Source organism: Diprion similis, chromosome 4 (assembly GCF_021155765.1).
Source record: "Diprion similis isolate iyDipSimi1 chromosome 4, iyDipSimi1.1, whole genome shotgun sequence".
NCBI classification, from domain to species: Eukaryota; Metazoa; Arthropoda; class Insecta; order Hymenoptera; family Diprionidae; genus Diprion; species Diprion similis.
The window spans coordinates 17,063,945-17,076,117 of record NC_060108.1 but is presented as its reverse complement, the minus strand read 5'-3'; the positions used below and the strand labels follow the sequence as shown (position 1 = coordinate 17,076,117).

General features: G+C 43.3%; 1 protein-coding gene across 1 annotated transcript; it reads right to left on the bottom strand.

The window, feature by feature from the left end:
• Positions 1–128: 128 nt before the first annotated feature.
• Positions 129–4,230, bottom strand: LOC124405648. Its single transcript, XM_046880723.1, has 8 exons — positions 3,953–4,230; positions 3,586–3,816; positions 3,121–3,182; positions 2,999–3,034; positions 2,770–2,908; positions 2,167–2,276; positions 2,046–2,073; positions 129–342 (listed from the first exon to the last, which is right to left on the bottom strand). Exons 1-8 carry the CDS (start codon positions 4,029–4,031, stop codon positions 260–262), a joined length of 768 nt encoding a protein of 255 aa, XP_046736679.1. The 5' UTR covers positions 4,032–4,230; the 3' UTR covers positions 129–259.
• Positions 4,231–12,173: the final 7,943 nt, after the last annotated feature.

The window sequence follows — 12,173 nt, the reverse complement described above, 5'->3', positions numbered from 1 at the left end:
TGATGTGGTCCAGTTGGGAGGTGTCGATGATACAATCATAATTACTCTGATGTCGTTCATATGATCTTCATTTTTCAACACATTTATGAAAATAGAATTCAAATTCACTCTATAGGTACTGATCGTTTTTAATAAATAATAATTTGAAAAAAACTAACAAGATAAAATGTTATACGTCGAATATTATACGAGTGATTTTTTCGGATTAAATTAAATAAAGTAAAGTAACTTAAAGATAACTTCCAACGCGTGTATGTCATCAGAAAAGACTGCGCTCAGTCCCGTTATTGACGGCAGATTCCTGTAAACGTAGCCTCTCTCGAAGTCTGTTGCATTTTCGGCCTGAAAAATAAAAACCAAATTAAACGAAATGAAGACAATTATGATGAAAATCGAAACAAGGATGAGCATAAATTCTGCGCAAATTCCTGACTCCTTGGAAGAGTCACACGTGCGTCGTGATTGGGGTATAACGCACATCTTGTACGCCCGAGGCAATTCGACTTTACGCCAGTTTATCTTACACCCATACCAACACAGTAGGTATACGTCTATGGGCGACTTTGCTGCAAGATAACCCGAGATTTTCGAGTAACTAAAGACCCTTGCGAAACTTGGAACAACAAAGTAATCCGAGCTTTGCTTGGATACAACCAATAGTCGAGGACTTCCAAAGCTCAGGCAGTGTTTGGAGAAGGGGCATCGATATTAGACCCGTTCATCGTTTCTTCGCAAGACAATTGATCGCGGTGATTTAAGTCGTTTGGTATTATACGTTTGATCTTTATCGTTTATACGCGGACCTGTTATCCGATTTTTCTTTCTTTATAAATTACGATTCTCGGTCCTAAATTGAGACGTTTCGATCTTATTATTAGGCGTTTCGATCACTTTACTCTTTCGGTGTGTTCGTACACGTTCAATTGCGGAAGATCATCCTGTAAGGATGTTGAAAAAGAGATACTCGGTTTTCTCCTTCTCTTCGTCTACTAATGCTCTGAAAACGTTTAACTCAAGCTTGCGTTGGAGTGTTTGATTGAACGCTTGAAATCAACGAAATTTTCGTTATTATTCGTTGACATAATTAAGCCACTAAACTTCTGAAAAATACTGAATCTACCCCACAAATGTCACTGCACTAATTACTAAACGCAAATGATTGAAATTCACACTGATCAAAAACGGATTCCGACGTTGTGTCGTCAACTCGTTCAAATGATAAAATCACGGGACAAATTCGCCTGTTTGTGAGAATAATCGTAGTTGGTACGAAGTATATTTTCACATAATAAAGGCCAGCTTATCCCGACGGAATTGAACGAAATTCTTCCGAGAAGTGAATGTAAAGTTGGAAAAAGGGGGGAACAGAAAAGAAAAAAATTGCATTAAACAATATTCAGAAGCTGTGAATAATTCTGAACGGAAACTGCAGGGTGCTCAAAGAGTTGCCATTTCCTGAATCCTGTTTTCATCTTGAGGAAGATCCAGCCTTTCCTATACTCCTATCGTCCCCCATGACGATCGTCTCCCTCCGCACCAAGCAAATCCCACTATTCCTGGACCGTTCACCAGCCGCAAGGATATATATTTTCACGGTTGAATTACTCGACTAGATGAGAGGCGCGGTCGGCTTTATAGGTGGGTAGCTACAAGCTTTTGCGAAAATATCATTTCGTTTCACTCCAACTGATAAACGGGCTCTGCTCAGTCGTGTCTAATAGTCTTGATAGCACCGGAATATTCTCGTCCAGTCTTTCCATTATGCGCAGTATCCGTGCAGCAGTTCTATATATATATAGGTGTAATTACAGGAGGCGTTTATTGTCGAGTGAATTTTAAGTGCCGGCTGTAGTAAAGCTGCTGCCTGCGCACAGGTACCTACCTACCTACCTACCAACTTTTGATTGGCGAAAAAAGCTTATTATGTTGCAGTAAAACGATTCTAGCACGTTTTAATTGCTGGAAACGATTTCCAATGAAATTGCCATTTTACACAGAGTCTACATATAGCGTTATGTACCAAAAGTTAAGGAACGTCAACTTACTGTCACGCAGCTGGTCGGCCGGACAATTCTGAAACAGAATTTACACGAGAATGATTTATATCACGACGTGTTCACCTCACCACTTTCCGTTATGCTTATTCATTTCCAAAGTTTAACTCACCAATTGCATCTCTCGCCAGAGACAGTGAATGAAGGCGATCCCGTTTTTATTGCACTTGGCCTGCACCGATCGCCCGTTTGTGACTGCACCGTTATCCGTTGACACTTCACCTGCAGGGGTTTAAATTTATTACAAAGTGCCTGTGAAGTATACCGTGTCTATTAACGAATAACGCGTTACGCCTATCGCCCTCGGAGAATGTCACGGTAAACCAATATTTTATCAAAGGGAGTTATAACGATCGCCCATAACGTCGACTCCGAGCTGATCGTGAAAAACATCCGCGTGTATAAATATTAATAACCCAAAGACGCAAACAGCTGCGGGAAGACAATAACTTCCCGGTGTCTTCGTACGTACTTTCTCTTATTATTATTAAAAAGAAATCAGGTCGTAGCATCGCTGGCTCGCAATATGGAAGTGATTAGTCACCGTTGAAGAAGAAAGCAGGTCGTCATGCATCCCAGGTGGATATTATTATATTGTGATTCTTCTTTCTTTCAGCGAATAGCTTTTTTTTGTAATATTAAAATTGCTATACCGTTAACGCAACCGTATTTAATACGGCAAATTTTTATACATCGATTTCAATCGACTTCTCACCTTCGCTGGGCTTTTGCGTTTCCGTGAAACACTTTTCCAAAACTTGATCTGCTATCATCACCTTCCATGGTTCCGATGAATATGTATTTTTCACGTATTCTCCCATACTTTCTTTCATCACGTTTCCCATGTGGTCCAGCTGGCCAAAAACAAACATAAAAATTAGATTCTCAATAATCGGATCTCAAAATTTTCACTCTCGTAACGCTTTAGAATGAATCCTACTCACAACTTCCTTCTTCTGACCGATGCACTGCACAGCGCACTGTTGGAAAATAGTCAACGTTAGTGAGGTTTTTTTTTTTGTTTCTTAATTCTAATGTAAGCGAAAATGCGTAAGTAATAACTCACAATGTATTCGTCTTTGGTTCTGTTACCGTGAATGAATCCCTCGTATTCTTCCATCATTCTGGCTGGAAATGAGAATAATTCAGGTTGGGCGGAATTCTCTCCAGTGAATTGTACAAATGTGGGAAATTTCGCGAGGCATCTAGCTTAACCTAAATAGAGATAACTTTATCCCCCTCCCCCTTGGAATTCCTCTGCTCTCTGAGTTCTCCGATGTTCAGATTCGCGAAATATTTCCTCGAGGAGAAAACTGGCGTAGATTTTAACAGGCAATATAAAATGACTAAACAGCTAGCAGCTGACGGAATCAAAATGTTTATTAACGAGCCACCAAGATTGCGCGTTCCTTACGCTTCATTGATCCTCTGCGAACAGCTCTGCATCGGATTTTCGGTGATCAAGCGTCGACTAAACTTTTGATCGATAATTGTTTTTGTTCATTTACTTTGCGCCCGTGAGGCTGCTCACCTTTTCTCACGACTTCGGTAGCCTTCTTCGCTTGATCGAAACACTCCTTCTTAATGTCCCTGACGCCGTCGCCCCAGAGGATTTTCAGGTCGTCATTTTCACCGCAGCAAGAACGACGAGGCTTCTTCTTTTTCTCACCGTCTCCCTGCGCAGTATCGCGTCCTTTTTTCACCTCCGACGACCGTCGGATTCGGGTGGGAATCTGGTCGAATTCATCACGGAAGAATTCATCTGGATATAATTCGACACAGATATAATAGAAATTCACTCAGCGATACGCGTGCGATTAGGCAAGGTCAAACGAAGCCAACGGCAGGCAATTATTTTCGATATCTTATCTGGGGATCCGTAATTGAATTACCCTCACCGAATTCATCGCTGCTAAAGGCACTCGCGACAGCGAGATCAGCGGCTAATAGGAGAGCACAAATCACAAGAACCCTCATGTCTGAAACTCCTAAATCTCGTTTTAGTTTAGGAGGACGAAGAGATCCGCGGAAGGATATATCTCGGGGACCTTGGTAAAAGTCTGTAATTGAACCGAGCTCCGAGGTTCGTACTCGGGGAACGAAGACTGGGAAGTGAATAGGAAACCGTTCGAGGAGAAGCTTGGGCCTAGAAGGAAACCAGGCTTACAGGGTCAGTGACAGACTGTGTGGCTATATAACTGTTCCACGACCCACAGACCTCCCACTATCCGAGCAATCGGAGGACCGATCCCGCGGCCTCTCTCCTTAATTCCACCTCCTTTCTTCCTTCCTCCTTCTCGTTGCAAGGCGAATGCCGAAATCCCTCCTTCCCGATTCCAAGAGGCCCGACACGCAACTTTGTCGGAGTCGCCCGGGAGAAATGGGAAGTGCCAAGGTTAGTCTAGAATGATGAATTGATTAGACCTGAACAAAATCCACTTGCCCGTAACAAAAAGCGAAGGAGGAGGAGGAAGAGGACAAAAACTAGCCGCAACCGTTGCCTCGGTATAATACCGTTATAAACCTCGTAAACTCTCTTCCTCGACAACTCGTTGCGTATGTAAGTGAGCCAGAAAATTTTCTCCTTTTTTTTTTTTGTTTGTTAACGACTATTTTTTAGCGAGCCAAGGCGACACTACCGGTCAACGACTCGCTCCATGATCCTTTTTTATTCGAGATCATGTACACCATGTTTTTACAGTTTCAAGTTACGTTTCTTCCGATGATTGTTCAGTCGCCTTGGTCAAAGCTTTGTCACCGTATAAACTGGAATTGTGTATATATACAATGCCCCACACACGAAATACAAACAGCCTCGATACCTGCTGCATGGCGAGAGAATAAATGTATATTATATGGTATAACGTACAGGGAAAAATGGGAAAAGGAACTCGGAGTTTGAAGTGATGATCAACTGTCTGGAACAGTGAACAATACACAGGAGAACCAACAACTATGATAGAGCAGCACGCTTCGTTGCTCTTCGCAGAACTCGAGTGGATAATATATTGTTTACGCCATTCGCGGTATAACGAGATCCGATTGAATTGTAGAATTTGGAGCTTTTTGCCGGTCCAATTCCATTCGTAGCTCTCATTGCCCTGACGTTGAGATGTGGAATGAAACCGGGACTTGTGAAGTTGGGAAAATGAGCGGGGCACGGATTGTTTAAAATAAGGAGTTTGAAAAACGGTTTTTCCGAATCAGGTATAAAGATTTTCCAACAGCAGACGAAGTGTCCGTGAAGCTGATGGTCAATTTTTTGCCAGGTGATTTGGAATAAAAATAAATGACTCATCTGCAGCGACTTGGCGTAACTAGACCATTGGCACGTATTCGCACACTTACGTTTGCGTCGATAAAATAATCAAGATCGGCCGATTTGCATTCCAATTTGCAGAAAAAAGAGAGAAAAAAGATGATAATAAAAATAAACGAACAAAGGTGTTAATGAAATTCTACAATCAAGTATGTACCATCTGCCAGCACCTGTGCCCGCCGGCCAATTTCCATCGGCACCATCTTTTTCAACGATTTGTTTTCAAATTGCATTTTTAATTTCACAACCTATCCAGCTACGACTGTCTCCCTCAATTCTCACGTACGATATACCACATATGTACGATACTCGACGCGTGTTTTACAGAGCGATACGGTTCAACCCAGCAATTCGCAGCCACACAGATATAACGAGAAAGAACTGACCCTGTCAAATTATGCAATAAATTGCAGTTTATGCGTCGATATGGGAGATCGATGTACCAAGCACTCACGATTCGAAGTAACGGACTGATTAGTCCAAGCCGGAATGCCCTGTACATGTCCGTGTCTGCTTGTCCGCTGATGAAAAATTCCACCCGGTGTGCTATACAGAGAATAAATAGGAATAGTAAAAATAGGGGGGGGGGGGGGGGGGGGAGGGGAGTTGATTACACTGTCGGGATTATAACATCTACACACGTGTTGGCGACATTTCTACCTCGCTTCGCGCACACACAAAATTTCTCGCCATCCACGTTGTACGTACTTGTACTCTACTGCGTAGGCAGACAAACGCACCTACGCGCAATACGTACGCGTGAGTAAGCTCGGCACATAGCAAAGCACACGTGGTGCGTCTGGGGTTAAATGGATCGTCCCTCTCCCTCCCTCCCTCTCTCCCTCTCTCCCTCGGCGTTCCACGGCCGTTCATCCGTTCATGCATGCCCTCGACAGATAATTGCGTGTTAATAGCTCGCGGAGCGAGTCCCGTAGGCCTGATACAAACGGGGGCCTTGGGCCAGCTGTGAGTGTGTCTGAGGGCGCGATGCTTCGACGCTGCCTATCTGCCCGTATAATATCGAGGAAGAGGGCTGTCGGGGGGAGGGGAAAATGTATCGCCCATCGGAGCGCGGACTCCGTGTACACAGCTTTCTCGATGACCATTGGCCGAAAGGAAAACAGCGGCTTCGCTGACCGGTGAGTGTTGCGAATTTGTTTGCTAATCGTTAGGCCGATCCTCCACCCTCCTCTTCTCCGGCTGATGGAATGTCGAGTGTACAAGTCGATACTCTCGAACTGCTGCAAGAGGAGCTGATATATAGTTTTGAATTTTTTTTATCTAATCTTCTTTGATCATCCCCGTTTTTGCTGTTTCTGAATTGAAGGGAGACTGGAAAAATGGAATGAAGATTTCGGGTTCGCACAGCTTAGAGAGTATAGATCCTGCAGCTACGCCCGGGCAGCAATTTGGTTCGCAACTCTCACGTTTTACGGGGTTTTTCCTTTTTTTCTCCAGTCACGATCGCCTGTCACAGCCAGCCCGCGTCCGACTGATTAACCTTGTCGACCCAGTGAACCAAGCCAGCGTCCCCAGCAGAAAGACCCACCTTTAGACTTTTCGCGTCTTTTACCTCGTGCCTTTCGCTGCTGCTGCTGCTGCTGCTGCTGCTACTTCTGGTGTTGCCGCCGCCGCCGCCGCCTCGCTCTCGCTTGGAAACTCGAAAGTCTTGTGACAAATTACCGCGATCTATATTACGGCGAGGCCCAGAGACAAAGGATCCACGTTATATCCACGCCCCCAGCGGTGGCGATTTTCAGATCCTGTTTTGCGCACGGCGACGTGTTTCTTTCTTCATTTTTGTTTTATTTTTCTACTAGCTTTTTTCTCCGCTAGTAATTCCACTTTTTGAACCTCCGCATAATTTCGTATCTCCCCCGGGTGATATGGACGGATGACGCTTATGGTTTCAATACAATTTGACCCGGTTTTGTGACACTGATTCGCTAATTGATTTGCTTTTTTTTATATTTTATTTCTGGGTTCACCAATAGACGAATTGCTGTCCGAGAAACGTGGTCGATCCGATGTCTCTTAAACGCAGTACTTGATACCACTCGAACGATGTAAGATTAATCGAGAGAATGTCAAGATGGAGGGGATATAATTTATGGGAGCAAGTAATCACAGTGGTAGCATGCACGTTAGTACGTGACTGAAAGTGGCACGGTTTGCGTCATTGTTATAATATGTACGTAAGTTATACGGACATGAATATGCAAGTAAAATACGCACTTTATTAGTAAGTATATGTATGTTTTTCAGCTGCTGAGGTATTAGAATGTACTATAACTATGCACGACAATGGATTTTCTCGAAATAAGAATTTCCTTCGCAAATCGAATGTGAGTTTTTGATTTTATTCGGGGATTTGAGTGATACTTCTTTTTACGCAAACTGGGATTGTGACAAATGGGAAAGAGACAGCCTTCTCCGAATTGGAGAATCTTCTATTTCACAGGCGTACGGCGTATCCTATTTCCGGACATTTTTTTGCCCTACTGTAATCCTAGTTGCGGACGACGTTATTTTTTGCTTTTCTCTCGCAGTTTTTTTCCTTTTATTTCCATTTTCTCGTCGTTGAGAAATTGGGTTGACGCAGGGTGTTTGCAACGGCATGCCTCTGACAGCCAGTAAAACAGCTAAAGTATCCAGATCGCTACCAATAAACATCAACTTGTTGGTACCTACGTGGTACCAGCGCCGGCTATCTTATTTCCGGTGACGCAGCGGACAATTGGATGAATTATCTTTCCTACGAACACCTACTCGCAATTAACACTTTGTGCAATATCCAAATTTCAATTCTCAAAGAAGTTATAACCTGTTCTTTACGGAAATCAGGCAATCGGAAGAAGAAATAACTTTTTTCTAATTTATATCTCAGATATTCAGATGCTATGCTACTATACTACGCAATAATTCAAGCCCGCAGCTTCACGTGTGTGCAAAAACGATTAACGGTTTCTACATACCATCGTTTTAAACGGTATTCACACACACAAAGCTGGCCTAATATACCTCAGTATTGTAGGTATTTGCACATGTTCAAGTCCCGTGTAATACAATATTCATCTATGCGCACAGATATTTCAAAGTCAGTGGGATCAGAATCAATGCAGAAGAAAAAAAGTGGTTTTCTCTTTTGGCGATGACGCATAGAATTGAAGACCAACTGAAACGGGACAACCATTATAATTAATTCGTCGACAAATAAAGGTGTGCAAAGTTATTCACGCTTTCAACATATTTTGTCACTTCAAATTTGGAATTTGTTTCAGAGTTGTTTGTTTATTGAAAAAAATTCTTTTCAAATCAAATACAGTGTAAGAAGAAATGGGAGTAGAAATAGGAAATGTGAGTTATTTTCAAAATTGATCATCGTAATTTCTACTTTTAAATTACTTCAAACGATTGAAGGGTTATTTTTATTTCATATTTTTATTGTTATGTTTGTTAATTGTGTGTAAAGGGCTTATGTCTAACAGAACAGACTTGTTTTTGGCGAATATTAAAGCGATATTAAAGTCACGTTGTACATCTCGAAAACACGAGGATGAAAAATTCCTACACTACTCAAGCGATCGGAATGAAACTTGGGCAATTGAATATGCCGTGTTTTTGCAGCAAGTGGAGTGACTTTTTACTTTTAAAAAATTTTGAAAAAATTTTTACAGCCCGGTTATCGCGAATTACAAAAGTAAAGCGAAGAGAAAATTTAACACACCTACTTATCTTTGGTAATAGTGAACTAAACTGGAATATAAAGTTTGAAACGGATTGATATTTGTACGAGACATCAATTAAAACGTGGTACGGTACAACCAGTTTAAATTTATTTATAACGATATAACTTTTTAACGACGTAACTTTTCAGCAAACCCTTACCGACGATGCTCTGACAATATACAAGTCACCAGATCTACGTATTATTTACGTTCAATTATTGTACGCGCCTTTGATAGAAGGTTTCATTCGCAAATTTCTTTGAATCTCGTCTGCAAGATCAAGGTTTTATTGACCTCACACGCCTCCAGGGCATTATTATGAACGAAGGCAAGGAAGAAGAGACCGAACTCCTTTCAGGAGGATCAACTGAAAATAAAATAAATTTAAAGCAGAGAAAAGCACACGACATGTCGCAGGTACATACTGTCGACACTGCGGTGAGATGCTGGGTATGAATATCAAAACTGAAAGGAATCGGCGTTCGGCATTCGACATTTATACATGCGCATGCATTGGTTATAAGCATCCTGCTCGCGCCTCTTTAAATTTTCCCTCTTTGACGATCGCGTTTCTGGTGTGACGTCAGGCGCCGCGACGCCGCTCGAAATTCCTCGGCATCGCGGTACCCGGCGTCCTTGTCGTCTCTCAGCTCCAGCTTAATCCCTAACCTTAGGAACTCGATGTACATACCGTACCAAACCATACAGCGTCGGCCCTTCTACCCTCTGGAGAACTTTCTTGATTAACACTCACTCGGTAATTCCTACCCGAGGATATAATTCAAGTTCTCGTCCGTGTTGTCATCTCCTGAATCAACGGACGACAAGCAGTCTCCTGGTCATTCGCGCGAAAGAAAATCACCAGAAAATCCATAGGAACGAATCCTCCTTGTTTCTTTCACCGAATAAAGGGCTCAAGTGGAATTGGTTAAGGAGACGCGTCCCGTGTCTTGAAAAAAAAGAAGCCGAGTCAGAAACGTGTTTCTGTTACAACAATTCATCGAGCATTTAAGCTCCGTTGCCAAACTTTCCTGAACCATTGTCGAGTGTTGGCAATTGCCCGTAACTAACGATCCAGGAGTTCTAGTCGTTGAAACTTATCAAACACTGATTCTGAGAACGCCCTTGTCCCCTCAAAACGTCAATTCAGCGGAAAAAATGGACGCCTGTCTGCACTCTCGCTTGCATACCTAGGATGCAATGTGAGTTCCGCGCTGAATGTCGGCCAAAGTGCACCATCAACAGTGGATGCGATAACTGTAGATTTTGATTCAACAGGATTCGTTCAAGTCTCGGGGGTCTACATACATATATACATAAATATATATATGTATACTACAGATATACCCACCCTTCTGACCCGCTGCACTGCGCACTGTGCGCGTGTGTTGTGTAGTACATGGGGGTGTGTACAGTACCAGCATGAACGCAGAGCGGTGCACAGAAGTGGGTATATAGTTGAGTGCAAGTTCGTCCATCGTAGCCGTGGCAACACGTCCTTCTCAGTTCTCAGCTGCGACCCAATTCATTAGAAGGCAATCTATTCGGAGCCGAATTGAGTCCCAACTTCATTACACAGTCGTAACTATTTCCACTCCAGACATTTTGTCTCAACTTGAAGGCATTTTCTCAACTGAATCCCGTCGCCTAGTAATCGGCTACCGCAATGGATGTTTATTCATTTATCTGCACCCGCTCGGTATTCGTCAGTCGTTGGATGCTTCGTTTATCTTTTTTTTTTTTTTTACATTCAGGAAATAGCTATACGCCATGGTAAGTTTTTGGGATGAAATTATCGGTTTCCGGTTATTCACCCTCAATTACACCCCGAAACCCTCTTAGAAGTTCGTCGCAACGAAACGTCTTACGAAATTCCAAACTGCCAGGCACTTCTCACTTCGTTATCGGATTCCGGGAGGCTTCTCGAGTTCACGAAGCGACGGGTTTTTTTCCACGCGATTCTACCGGGTCGCGGTTGAAGAAGTGCGTAATTAGCGCATCCTGCGGCAACCCTCCTTGATTTAGACTGTCAGTGAGTGTTGAGCGTGGAAAGAGGATTAACAACGAATTCGCGGTGTAGCATGGATGAGTAATGTGTCGGAACGTTAACAACAAACGACGGTGCAGAGTGGAGTGTAACACCAATTCCACGGTTCTCTTGACTTTGTGCGTAATAATTCACGGTAATGTTCTCGGCGATAAAGGCGTTCCATGCTCGTTGGCGAATTTCAGGCTATACGCGGCGCCCTCAGCATTGTGCTGCTGCGCCTTGCCTACATGGTGCTGGTCTCTCTCTCTCTCTCTCTCTCTCTCTCACTCCCTCCCTCGTATTTACGCCTTTCCACCGCCAATTTCTTATCAGCTACTTTAGTTGTGAGGTGCTACTGCCCAATTTATCATTCTCCATTATGCAAAGTTCTCAAGTGTCCTTGGGTCACCCCCGACTCTCCCTCTCGCTCTCTATATCCGTCTCTCTTTCGCCACCAAGAGTTCTCGCGAAAGAGGACGCCCCCTAATTCCCCGCGTTTCGTATGGCCTCGTTTTCATTCAAGGTGGGTACCTTTGCCCACACGTTAACCAGAATTAGGGAAGCTCGGGGTACTAAGAATGTTTTGGGGTCTTGGAAGTGCGTTGTCCCGGCAAACGTTATACGGCCCGTTCTTCGAGTGGCAAGGTGTTAAACAACGCTGAGGAAATGCCCGAGGTTAACGAGTCAAATGAGTTTCGGATCAAAGCGACGACCGCTGTCAGCAATTAAGCATAAAATCATTCAAGATTCCCGGAGAGCCCGACGTTTCGCAACCCCAAAACGACCCTCGTAATTCTTTTAGGCATTAGAGAATTCACATACCTTATGTACCGGTATTCTGGGACAGGATTTAGTGGATTTTTACTCACCGCGAACCCGGCCGCATCAAACATCGAAGTACCATAAATTCAAATTAGCTTGAAAACGAAAACAACGCAGGCTCGAAATGGAAAAGAGATAAATATTCAACCCGTCATTGTGTCTCGGCGCTAATCACGAATCGTTCCTGTCTTTCGTTATTTATGTACTCGCATGTTTCCTAC